This window comes from Cyanistes caeruleus, chromosome 9 (genome assembly GCF_971803275.1).
Source record: "Cyanistes caeruleus chromosome 9, bCyaCae1.hap1.1, whole genome shotgun sequence".
Classification (NCBI taxonomy): Eukaryota; Metazoa; Chordata; class Aves; order Passeriformes; family Paridae; genus Cyanistes; species Cyanistes caeruleus.
In genome coordinates this window covers 4,839,897-4,853,441 of record NC_141709.1, presented here as the reverse complement: position 1 = coordinate 4,853,441, position 13,545 = coordinate 4,839,897, and the positions used below count along the sequence as shown (strand labels likewise).

The window sequence follows — 13,545 nt, the reverse complement described above, 5'->3', positions numbered from 1 at the left end:
GTTCACTGTTAATATTTAATCTTGAGTAGGACCTTGTAACCAGGTGCAGAGCACAGTTGATTGAACTCTTTTTTCTCCTTTCTGGGGCATTCAGAAAGGTGAGAGTGTGTCCAGACTTGATGGTGTAGATACTGCAGTATTGAAAAAAGCAAAGCCCAGAGAGCATTTTATTATTCTGTGGACGATAAGGTGGCTGGCTGCACTTGTGAGCTCAAGCACTGGGGGAAATAGCTTTCCAGCAGAAGCATTTAAAGGAGGATGTAGTCCCAGGAATAAATAACAAAGGGAGAAAGGGATGAATAGGTTGGCTGCTTTTAGCAGTAGTGCTTGCTCAGATCATATGTGAAATTATGATCTTCCTTTGGCTCTAATATTTGAATGATTTTATTTTCTTTAATGATATGTAACATTTCAGGAGAACACCAGATAACTCCATTTGAGTTTCTTCAGGAGTCAGGAAAAGGCTGGAAGGTTAAGTGTCACTGTAAGCAGGAGCAGTTCTGTTCAAAACCAGAAAATATTCTTTAAGCTGATTGTTACTGAGTTGAAGATACTTCTGCTGAAGCTTTCTGTGGTGCCAGGTGTCTGGTTAGGAGCTCTTGTTCCCATCTGTGAGTTTGCTGCAGAGTAAGCACAGAATGTTTAGCAGGTATCCTGAAACAGGTGGAAGGTAATTCAGGTAAAAAATGAGTTGCCTGCCAAAAAGAACATGAGCTGTAGGGTGCTTCTGGAACACTCAAATGACTTCCAGGAGCACAGAACTGTTTGTTTGCCAAGAGAAGAAATAAACTGAAATAAAACTTGTATCTTCCTACTCCCTCTAGCCTTCTGAACACTAAGAACAAAAGGAAAGAGATAGACAGTAGAAAAATTACCTTCAGGGGTATGGAATTTCAGTGTGGAGATGGTAGGATTTGACATTGAAAACAGACATAAAAGAATAAGGGACCATGAAAGTTTCAGGAAAATGCTTGGGGTGTTGTGTTGGTCACACAAGAAGAAGGTGTGTACAGTAGGTGGGAGGTGGGCAATACTAAGTAATTGGAGATGATCGGCAAGAGGAAATCAAAATGCTGTGTCAAGTGTTGTGGGTGGGTAGAGGCTGTTTTCAGTATTTAGGAAAGCAAAGGAGTAGAGGAGGTGATGTTTTAGGAGTGAATAGAACTACTGAGACAATATTTAATGATAAAATAGGGGTTATGATGTGAACAAATGAGGGTGATTGTGTGAGAAAAATTATATCACTAGTGTTGAAATAGTCAACTCTGTATTTTAATCCAAATTAAAAATAGCTTTATGTATTTCACAGGAACTGTTTGTTACATTAATCCAACACAGAGTAAAGTTGGTGAGTCCTAAATAAGATCAATTAAATCTGTCTTGGAGTCTTTGCTATCTCCATAAAAATTAACTAAACTATCACATACCCTAAATTCATGAGGCCATTCGGCCAGTAGCTATCTCCAGACAAGAACCCTTTCTTAAGTTCCTCAAGAGTTTTAAAATACAGACACTCCTAAGAATAGCATCCAAATGAAAAGAAAATATTTCTGACAAACCTGATGTCATTTTATGGACTCTACTGTCCATAAAATAATCAAAAATGGATTGTTTTCACACCTTACAACTTCACTTGTGTTATTAAAAATCATAAAAGAAATGCACTCAGTTGACTTCTGCAGCTCTTATTGTGCTGCCAAGAGGAATGTGATCATGTGGTACCTTCCTTAATATATAAAAAAATACTGAGTGCAGAGGAGTTATTATTTTTAATATGGTAGCAGTTGATAGTTACAATTGAATTTAGATTTGTTCATGCAAATATGGCCTTTGTGTCACAGGGTGAGTATTTGACATGTTTTGAATTTGAAGCACTTCTATGGGTTGCAGAACTATTTAATGAAATTGCAAGGTTAAAAATTAAAAGGAAAACTGGGAATTTTTAGAGGTTTTTTGTCTTCCAGGAAGTGGAACACACCCAAGGAGAGTGACTTATCCTTAGCTCTTTTATCCCTCTCTTCTTCCTCAGTGTCCTCTCAACACTCCTGCATTGTGTGTGTGGAAACACTCTGTGGGTAGGGATTTTTTCTTTGATAAAATTTGTTCCTCACACTTACTTTGTTTGGTTCAAGGCAAAAAACAATTCCCTAATTCTGGCCTGCGGTTCATGTTCCAAGGAAATCTGTTGATGCCTTTGTGGAATGATAGAAAAAGATATTTTCAAATAAAGGTAGATTTCAATTCTGTGGGATTATAGTGAACTCTGTTTCTTGGATCTCTGGCTTTTTGGGGTTTTGTTTTGTAACTTCAGACTGTGGTACAAAATAGACACAAAATGAGCATAAAATGGTGTTTTCATCTCGTCTAGAAGAAATTGCAGATGCTTTTGAATGATTTGGATGCTTTATTCATTAGTGGTTGTCATTCCTTGTCTATCTGTAATCAGCATGAAAGCAGTTTGAAATAGGATTTGCAATCCTACTAGCTTATTAGGAGTTCAAACTTCATACTGCTGAAGGATCTGCTCAGGTTTTCAGTCATCAATTCTGTGCAGCCTCAAGCTGCCACTGCTTACATAATTGCACATTTCATATAACAAAAAATTACCCACTTTTGTATAAAGGTTATTAAAAAGACTGTTCTCAACCAACAGTTCCCCTAACTCAGCATGAGATCCTTCTCTTTTTTTGGTCATTATCTTTCTGGTATTTTGTGAGTGTAAGTGCTTTCTAATCTAAGTCCCTGGCATACTGCTTTAATGTCAGACAGTACATAACTTTTAAGTGATTCTAACACTGATATTTGTTTATTCTCATTGATTATATCAAAGATGGAAGTAGATTTTAATCTACAAATTCATAAATTACTAATGCATTGCTTTAGAGTTGTGACAACACCTCCAATTTTGTTTCCTTGCCTGTTGTCCTAGATGTCAGTGATCAGACAGCACGGTACATGTGGAACATGTTTGTGTTTACAAGACTACCTCCACTGTGCAGCATTTAGTTGGCTTTGTCATCTGTGTGGGTGCAAAACTACTGAATTGAAGCAATAATTCTTCTTCACTTTCTTTCATGTAGCTTTTAGTATTTGAACATCAAATTTAGAGATGTCATGGTGGCTCAATTTTATGTGCAATACACCAGGGGAGGATCATCTCTTGGATGCCCAGTATAAGGTTTATTTTTGGGACATTTTAAAATAATTTTCATTCCATATGACAGTGATGCAGAGCCTGTGTTGAAAGTATATGACATAGAACAAAGTTTTAAAGGTAGTGCATAGCAGATATATATAAGGATATAAGATAGAGTTTAAAATGCAGAATTTGTTGTATTAAAAAGGAAAAGGTCATTTTGGCTGGCCACTGCATGCAACCAACAGGACAGGACTACTCTTGAATACAAGTGTGGGTGCTTTGAGAGATTTCTGCAGTCCTTAACATGTGAAAAAAGTGCATTATGATAGGAAGTGAGGGAAAGGCAGAGGTCATCCAGCTGTGTGATGTGCCACCATCTCTGTGTTTATCAAATACAGGGTTTGGGATTACATAAAGAAGCAATTAAATTTGCAGCCTTTTTGCAAGGTAATCAAAATTTTGTGATTCGTCAGCATTAGGTTTCACTTGAATGATTTTAAGTGAAAAATGTGTATCGTATAATTCATAAAAAGGAATGAAAATCAAAATAATGGCTTTTTTCTGTTACTGGTTTGCTTTTAGTGAAAAAATCTGTTACCTGTATTTTTTATTTTTGCTCTCTTCACGTGTACTTCAGTAGCTATCAAATTAATTTTTCAATTTAGCTATGTAATTAATGTAAGCAGAAGGTTCTTGTGAGCATGATTTACAAAATATCAATATTGATCTAGTACCAATATCAATCTATTAACGGGCAAAGACTCTCTTAACAGTTTAAGGTTAGAATGTTTATTTTATAAAATTTATATTTTATTTATATAAATTTAGTTTATTTATTTTATAGTTATGTTTATTTATGGGAACTGGGCAAGTGTGAGGGTTGACAAAAGATTCCAGTGTCTGTTTATTTACAGAAGTATTGAATATCCAAAATACTGGTACATATTCATAGTGCTAACACCTCCCATTGCCCCCTTCATATTAAAATGCATGGTAATGAGTTTAAAAAGTTACGCCTGCGTAGTTGGCTCCCTAGTTTGAGGAGGAGGTCGTTTTGATGAGGAGGGATTGTCAAGAGATGAAGGAAAACTGCTCTTCCTCACTCTGACCTTTCTACCTTTGCAATGGTTGACATTACAAATGACAAATTTGGTAGAACTCTAATTTCCTCCCTTTGTGACTTTTAAATGGGTTTCCAGATGTAAGGGCTGTGTTCTTCTTAAGCTTACTTATCAATTTCTCTTTTCTCATTATAAGCACAGCTAAACAAACATACAATGGCAAGTAATTTTTTACCTAAGTCCAAGATTCATAATCTCATATACTGCTTCTAACCTAATCATTAACTCTAATTCCAGCAAGGCCTATCTCTAGCTAAGATCTTTAACTTCTCTAAAATATTTAATTCTTTTAAAATTAGTGACTCAAGCAGAATTCAGTGCAAGTTGTCTCTGTTCAGATTCATTAAACTGTATTTTTTTCCCCTTCATTTTTCCTCTTCCCTCTAAATAAGAGAATATACTGAGGATTGTCACTTCATAAATCAGTTATTTGGAAGGCATTTGGAAATCCTGTGTTCATCATTATTTCATAATGCACTAAAAGTTGGACATCTCTGAAAATCTGCCTTCTTTAATACAAGAATGACTTTCATGACTTAAAATTTGTTTCACTTTCATCCTCACTGGGAGAACTATAGCTATTGTTCTATAATTCCCTGTTACCTTATAAATGAAAATCTGTTCTTTTTTGTGGCCTTTCTCACCATCCTCTTTTATCTTGTATGTATGGAAGGGTTCCATGTCAGTAATGCTCTGTCTTGTGCCCTGATAATATGCTGTCAACTTCAGCTCCTCCTTCAGTTTTGTTCTTCACTTACATAAAAATCAAACTATTCATATTTGAATTATTCCAATTCTATTCCCACCCATCTTAAAGTCCTTTTCCTTCAGACTGCTCCACCTATATTATTTTTCAGTTCCACCTACTCTTTTTATTTCAAGTGTGACAGCTTCTCAATTAAAATACATTAAATATCTTTTTTTCTCCTTCACATCAGAGCTCATATCCCACCTGTTCATTTTTTTATCTGCTTTATTCATGCTTTACTACTCATTTGAGGAGGTACTTCTTTATTTTAGGAGTTACTTCACTTATTTTCTTCTATGCTCAGTGTCTCGTTTTCCACCTTGTTTCCATTTTGTTAACTAAAAAAGGAGTTTGACTTCTGAGGTATCGTTGTATTTCAGATGAACTAGTAGAATTTCCTGAGGAAGAACTGAACCACTCAGAAAAGCTGCTCTATAGCTATAGAATGGGTGTAAAATATGGATGAGGGGAGTATTGTTTAAAGCCAAATTTCGAAGTGTGATGCAAAAAATCGGCCCACTGAAAAAAACAACCTTCCCAAACCAAACAAACAAAAAAATCCTTTCACTGTAAAACTGGGAAGATGAAAAATGAAATTCAAGCACATTAAATACCTCAATTTTGTTGGTATGAGTCCTTCACTGGGATTTATTTCCTCAAGTCAGAAATGTGAAAGCCAATAAACAAAGTTGAGTCTGTTAATCCCTGATGAGAGAGAGGAACCTCTGTGCTGTCTGACTTTGCTCTGAGTTGGTTTCCCATAGTATTTTGTTACAGAACAAAATTCTTTGCCTAACCCTGTCAGTGCTGTTCTAGGTATTGGGGTTACCCTCTGAGCATGACCTCTATTTGATACCCTGGACTATCAAAATAAGGGATGGGAAGGGAGAGGCCAACATTCTATATTCTGCTGTGTATGATTTTTTCCTGTGGGGTGTTTGCTTATGCTAGTTACTGTGTGTGTAATTCTTCTGGTTTGAACACTGGATGCCTCAGTATTTTCTTTGAACATTTCTCATCAAGAAAAAATACAGACTGGAGGAGAAGATGGGAAATGAGCAGAAGTGTGGAGAGCTTGTCCTTTGAGGAAATAAGTATTCTAGAGAAGAAACAATAAAGGCTATGATTTTTTTTATTTTTTTATTTTTTTAGTAAGTGGGATGTGCTAAAATTGTTTAAGAGGAAAAAAAAGTAATTGGCATAAATTGCAGGTTAGGCTTGAGCTGAGAAGCAGTCAAAAAAGCCGTAAAGTCCTTGGAATGAACTGACAAAATTATGTGTATCCATAGACTACCAATCTTATTTTCTGTTAGATTCACTCTTTTCTAGCTTGTTCTTGAGTGTCCCTGCAGGTTTTTGAGAGAGATGGCTTTTTACACATTTGCTTGTTTGTAGGTACACTCACAAAACAGCCTACATGCAAAATCTGGTATCCAGGGATCCTCTGTGGGATACCTGTGCAAGCTTCTGTATTCATCTCGTGCAAATGGCAAATATCCAAAAGAAGCAAGTGTGAGAAGAAAGTTCTAGTTCAATCAATCTACCTCAATCTATGGGACTGGTTATGGAGCAAATACTCCTGAAAGTACTTTCTAAACATGTGAATGTCCAGTGGCATTATTGGGAACCCCCAGCATAGATTTATGAGGGACAAATTCTTGTGACCAACCTCATCACTTTCTGTGACAAGGTGACTGTTCTGTGGACAAGGGACAGGCAGTGGGTGCTGTACACCTTGGTTTTAGCAGGGACTCCAACACTATCCCATAGTGTCCTTATCATTAAATCAATGAGGTAGGGACTGGACAAGGTGAAAATGATGTGGTTTGAAGGTTGGTTTGACTGCTGGGGTGAAAGAATCAATAAATGGTGTGAAGTCTGGCTGGCAGCCAGCAAGTAGTGGTGTTTTTCAGTGTTGGGATCAGTGCTGTTAGATTTCTTTATTAATCAGCCATATGACAAGACCAAGTGTACCTCCAGTAGGTGTGAGGACAGCAGCAAATAGAGGGGAGTTCTCAGTGCTCTGGATGACAGGGCTTCTACTGAGAGGGACCTGGACAGGCTGGAGAAAGGCACTAGCAAGACCTTGTGAAGTTCGGTGGAGGCAAGTGCTGGGTCCTATATCAGTGACAGAACAACCTCCCAAGACAAGATGGGCTGAACACAAACAAGATAAAAAGTGACTTTTTCAGAAAAGTATTTGGAGATCCCAGCAGACAAAATTTTGAAAACAACTCACCAGCACATCATGATAGCAAAGGCAGCTGAGCACAGCGTGGGCTGTTTGCAGGAGTCCAGGCAGCAGGTGCAGGGAAGGATGAGTCCCCTCTGTTCAGCACCGTGTTTACAGTGCAGCCAGGTTTGGGCTCCCCGGTGCAGGACTCACACAGACACTCTGGAGCATGTCCAGTGGCCAGGCTGGCCAGATGGCAGCAGCACATGGTGTACAATGAGAGGTTTAAGAGAAATGTGTTTGGTTTAGGTTGGAGAGAAAAATGCGTTGCTGTCTACATCTGCTACATCAAAGCAGCGAGTGAAGATGGAGCCAGACTCTTCTCAGAGGTGCCTGGTAACAGGCTGAGAGACAACCAGACACAAGTTGGATCCCCTGAAATTCTGGTTAGCTGGAAGGGTGTTTTTGGTAGGTTGGTGTTATGATCCTGATTAACACAGAAGAGCAAGGAAAACCAAGTGTCTGGGAATTAAATGGCTTGAACCCAGAAAGGTTTGAAATGCACCCCAAAACTTGATTAAAAACAAATGAGGTTAGATGTTTGTGCCAAAAAACTTGATTATTTTATTTAATAGTAAAAGAGGTAAAGAGAAATAAAGAAATAGAAGAAGTATGCAAGGGTGGGGAGACAGGGAGAGAGTGACAAGGTTTATATAGGAACATATCACCCTTCTGAGGGTCCCAGTGAATGTCTCGTGGCTCCCCTCCATCTGGTCTTCTTCATGGTGAGGGTCCCCCACCACCCTGTGCCAAAAAGTATAGAATACAATGGATTAATATACCTTTGGGCCAGGTGAGACAACCCATGTGCCTTCCCTGGGGAGGGCAAGTTTGACACTGTCCCTTGCAACACTGCAGATCTGTTGCATCATCTGCTCTGTTGCAGGTCTGGGGACACATTGGGGGTGCCTTTGATGGCCCCTGACACCCCTTCTGCCGTTCCTCCCATGGATGTGGCTGTTTTGGGGTGAAGGGCCCTTTGGCTGAGCTGCTCTGCACAGCACTCACTGCCTCGGACCAGTGGCTTTTTCACTACACACCCAAAGCCTCTCCTCCCTCCCACAGTCTGGTGTGGAGGGTCTGTGAGAGTCTGGCAGCTGATAACCCCAGGGCTGGCATCTCCATCCCTAAGGTGCTAAGCTTGATCCCTCTGTGAATGAATTCTTCTTCCCCAGTCCTGACCTGAGTCACTTTATCTTCATCAATGTGCAGTGCAGGGTGCCATTCAGGGTGTGCTGGTCTTTTGCTTCTGTTTTTATACAGTTTTGCTGTAATAGGCAGAAGTCCTTCATGAAGATGTTTAACCCGTAAATTATAATATTTCAGTCTCTGAAAGTTGGTTGGCTTGTTTGTTTTTAACAAACACTGATGACCACATCAGTGTGGTCAAGTAGTGCATCAGGTTGTCCAGAGATATTTTACAATCTCCTTTCTTGAAGGTGTTCAAGACTAACCTCATATTGTGGTTTAACCCTGGCTGGCAACTCAAGCCCACACAGCTGCTTGTGGCACTCTTCCGTGGTGAGGTGGAGGAGAGTCAGAAGGGTAGAAGTGAGAAAACTCGTGGGTTGAGATGAAGACAGTTCAGTAGGGGAAGCAAAAGCCGTGTACTCAAGCAAAGCAAAATGGGGAATTCATTCATCACTTCCCATGGGCAGGCAGGTGCTCAGCTATCCCCTGGGAAACGGCTCCATCACGTGTAACAGTGGCTTGGGAAGATGAATGGCATCACACTGAAGTTCCTGTCCTCATTTTCCTTCCTGCTCTACATGCTGAGCACGATGCCCTATGGTCTGGAACATCCCTTGGGTCAGTTGGGGTCATCTGTTCTGGCTGTGTCTCCTCCCAAACTCTGGTGCACTTCCAGCCCTTTCAGTGCTCCCAACCAAACCCAGCACACCTTTTACTCAGGTCCTGGTGTGACCTGATCTGACTAGAGCTTGGAGTGGATCAGACTAGCTGATCTCCAGAGATCTCTTCCAGCCCAAAGTATTATGCCATGTTATACCATACAGAGCAATGCCTGCTGTGGGAGTCTGATCCTTCAGGCTTGCTTTAAAAAGGCTCTAAATTCAGGAAATTGATTCATGAGGAATGACCTTTTTGTAAGTTTTGTGAATCATGTTGCAATTCAAAACAAGACAGAAAACCTTTGACTTACTGTTTCCTGGGGGTTGTCTTAAAGCCTGTTTATGTGTATGTGCATTCACAACCCTGTCGTTCCGATTGGGAACAGCTAGAAAGAACGACACAAACTCTCAAGGGAGTTTCAACACGAGAATTCCTAGTTTATTGCTTCGGGCCTGTCTTATAGACAGATACGTGGAAAAGTACAGAAAAGAAACTCTTATTGGTTAGCAAAGTACTACATTACCATCATTGGTCAGGGGCACTCTACCCTCCTGACCCTCTCCTGCAAGGGAAAACAAGAGGACAGATAAACAACACCTGGCAGTTGTTTTCTGTCTCTGAGGATTGTTTTGAAATCCTCCTTTGAATTCCCAGGCTAGCTTCTCAGGCAGGACTGAGAGGCCATGGGCCTGCAGTTTCTGCAGTTCCCTGCAGCCTGTTCCAAAGCTAGCATCCATACAACCCCAAGGTTTGCTCCCTTGAGATGTCTTCCATTGTCCACCTGCTCTGAAAAAGTTTAAGTTTTATTGCCCAGTCAATGGCTCTGGGAGATAGGGCAAATACAGGAGGAAGGAAAAATACACAGAACGTTTAGAAGAATGGATCTGTGGCTTTCCCAGCAGAATAACGGTGGATTAAATCATGCTTTGGCAAATTCTGCTGGCTTATAGATTCTATGCAATGTGGAAAAAATTGTGTAGAAATACTCAGAGAAAAACATCTACAGTTAAATATCCCTCCCATGGCATCTTTTTTTTCTTAGCTTATACCTTAATGCTTTAAGAGGTTAGAATATGTAATTACTCTTTAGAATGGAAACAAAGTAGAGGTCTTTAAGGCTGTTTATTTTCTTCTCTTTGCCCTGTTCTATTTTGAAGTTTGATGCTAGCGTTTTTTGAATGGGAGCATATGGCATTTCTAATTAAGGCCTGAGATTTTCTGACATATAACTGAATAATACATTTCAAACACTGCCAAGCCTTCCAGATGAAAGAATTTTCTGGCTGAAGCACTGGAATGTATGTGCTGTGTAACCCTGGTCTCCTTTAGAACTTCGAAGAATTTTGCCCGGAATACCAGCGCAGTGAGAAATCAAGGGGTTTGTTTCTTTAGGCTGATGTCAGTATTCCTTGGCAAGCTTGGGTTTGGATCTGATAAGAGCTACTGTGCTTTGCTGCTCAGAGGATTCAGCGTAGCTACATTCTGAAACGTTTTGGTCTGCCAGGGGATTTTAGTCATCTTTATCAGATTTCATTCCAGGCTGCAGGGTTTGTTTGTGTGTATTTTCAACATTAACTCTTGTAGAGATATGCTGTAGCTCTTCAGTCTCTCCAAAGAAATTCTAATCTCTTCCTTTCAGCATTTGGTGCCAAATCTTCTTCTTTTATTTGGAATGCATAAAAGCTTTCTGAAATTGTGGTTTGTGATAAATTCCTGATGTGATCTGATTTTCTTGAGATTCTTAATACATACCAGTATCATTAACATGTACCTTGTATCTCTGAATGGCAAATGGGCTAATCTCACAGCTTTCCTCAGATTTTTTTCTTCTTTGGTCCCTCTGACACAGTTGTGCAAATCAGAAGGGGAGGAAATTAAGCAAAAGTAAAGCATTTGGTTTCTTTTTTTTTTTTTTTTTTTTTTGTTAGTTATTGCTATGTCTGTGTGGTAAGTGAAGAAATTGGCCTTTACACTATTTTTGGTAATTTTTGGGGGGAAATTGAGTCTTTGAATATATTTTTTCCCTCAGGACACAATTGATTCCTTTAGTTACTGGGAAATCTGTCACTGTGATATAAAATTTTAGTTAAAATTATAAACTTGGGGGTTTTAGATCTTCTTATTTCCATCTTTAGGTCTAGTGAATACATGCAAAAGATTGGGAAATCTTAAAAAGAATTTTTTAGTAGATTTGTGATGCAGGTGGGTAGTTATTTTGTTTGGATTATTTTTAATTGTAATGGGGAAATATTTAAATGGAGGTTGGGCTGGTATTTGGGAACTGTAAAGCTGTGTAAACAGGTTCCAAGCTGAAGCCTTTCACCAATGTAGTGTTCATTTTGAAACACAGAGATTTCTGATATGCTTCTCTCAGGGCAGTGTTTTTGCTGTTAATTGTCCTTGAAATACAGCATATGCTATCTTTGTCTTCACAGCTCACTGTCAAATTCAAACATTGATGATATTTTATTAATGACTTGTATTTGACAGCTGCTGCGAATATAAATTAGAAATCTGTAATTGAATGATAAGGATGAAGAGTTAACAGGGTAATTGCACAAGTACTGAAGATCCTCTTCTACCTCAACTGTGTTGTCGACATAAAGCTGGAGTTGAACTGTTTAATGCACCTGAGGGAATGCAGGATATTAGATCAGCAACAAGATGTGACAGAGCTGTGTGGAACAGCGTATTAAAGGGATTTGGGGGGCAGATGTAGCTTTGGTGGTTCTTTTTTTGTTATGTTTTAACTTCTGGAGACAGTTCAGGTCATAGGAAAGAGCAGCTTGGAGCCCTTTAACATGAAACTGTCCATGGCTTCTGCAGCCTCTGAGGATAACTGGTTGCCCAGAGAAGCTGTGGCTGCCCAATCCCCAGAAATGTTCTAGGCCAGATTGGACAGGGTTTGGAGCAACCTGGGCTAGTGAAAGGTATCCATGCCCATGGCAGGGGACTTGGAACTGGATGAGCTTTAGGGAACCTTCCAACACAAACTGATCCGGGATTCTGTGATGATGATAAGACAGCTGTTGCTGTGTCTCTTTTTGGCTTGTGTTTCCTACTAAAGACACAGAAAGCTGGAGCCTGTCAGCATCTGGTGGTGTTGAAGTCGCACTTGTTTAATTCTTATCAATATTTTATTCAGATAAAACTGGAAAAAGTCCAAATAACTGCAAGACCATATTTGCATAAGGACTTGCCATATGGAGTTAGACTGTCCAGCTTACTTTGGGCAGCTGCACAGGCTTGTGAGACACTTGGAATCCTAATGAACACTTGGATTGGATGGTTTTTTGAGCATGCTGTTCCAGGCCAATATGATCCCTTCTGGGTTTGTGTGTTGGTCATATAATGGCATATATCCCTCCCTAGGTGTTTCATTCTTAATAGTTATGAGCTTTCATTTGAAGCAATCCTCTCTGTTCCATGCACTATGACCTTTAATGTTACAGTTGTTTTTCTTCTGCTCATCCATGAACTTACTTCAGTGAAAAAAAATATTTTTTTGGCTCAGGGAAGGCTTCCTGAGCTCAGGGTACCGCAGGACAGCCAAAGGGACATGGTGTAAAGAAGTAGCATTATCTACTATGCTTTAACAGAGATTTCTCTTTATGTGAAGTCTGGAGTGGATGTGACTTTTAGGTAACACTGTGAAATTTCATTAAATGGAGAGTTGACAGCCTTGAAATTTTTCTCACATAATGCTTTTCTAGGTCCCAGTCCTTTCTCTGGTAATACTGCTGTGACTTTTTTCCTAGTCCTGTTCTTTCAAACTTTATGATAACTTTATTATGGTAAAGTCTGCTAAGCATTCTTTATGATCTCATTAAAATTTTTATCTTTTTATGCTATTAAAACTGATACATGAGAAAAAAATTGTCTGAGACCTGTATGTATGCATGTCTAGTGTCTGTGCTCCTGGGTAAACCTTTGTGTGCTTTTGTTTTCTTGTTTTCTCTTTCTTTTTGCAGAGAGTGATAATGAACTCTCCAGTGGCACTGGTGATGTGTCAAAGGATTGTCCTGAGAAGATTTTGTATTCCTGGGGAGAGTTACTGGGGAGATGGTAATGCTTAATTTCTTACATTAGATTTTAGATATTAACCTTTTATTTGGTTTATGACACTGTATGCTCCTGAGGAGGAGGTTTGAAATTCTTCAGCTTACACAGTTTAAAAAATAAAATGCAAGACACATTGAAGTGTAGTTTTTAAACTTAATTGAAAGGGGACTGGTATAGATAACTTGGAGATTTTTTGACAAGTCTTTTCCATAGCATTTGCACAAGTCTCGTTTTGTTTTGTGTTTGAGAGTGTATTTGTATGTGCTCACACAGCAGGTTTGAGTCTTCACAGGCAGAACTTTCTGGTCATTTGTGGCTGGCTGCTAAATCCTCATGAAACTCAGTGCCAGGATAGGACAGACACAGCAACTCCCATGTGTCCCATCTAAGT

The 13,545-nt window shown here is 39.3% G+C and overlaps 1 protein-coding gene across 8 annotated transcripts in view; it reads left to right on the top strand.

Moving 5' to 3' along the window:
- RABGAP1L (RAB GTPase activating protein 1 like) overlaps nucleotides 1-13,545 on the top strand; it is a 237,276-nt gene that overhangs the window by 41,077 nt on the left and 182,654 nt on the right. For all 8 annotated transcript variants that reach the window (XM_023931686.2, XM_023931688.2, XM_023931687.2 and 5 more), the window contains one exon: nucleotides 13,064-13,157. In XM_023931686.2, coding sequence (XP_023787454.1) covers nucleotides 13,064-13,157 — 94 coding nt within the window. The remainder of the gene's footprint in view (nucleotides 1-13,063; nucleotides 13,158-13,545) is intronic.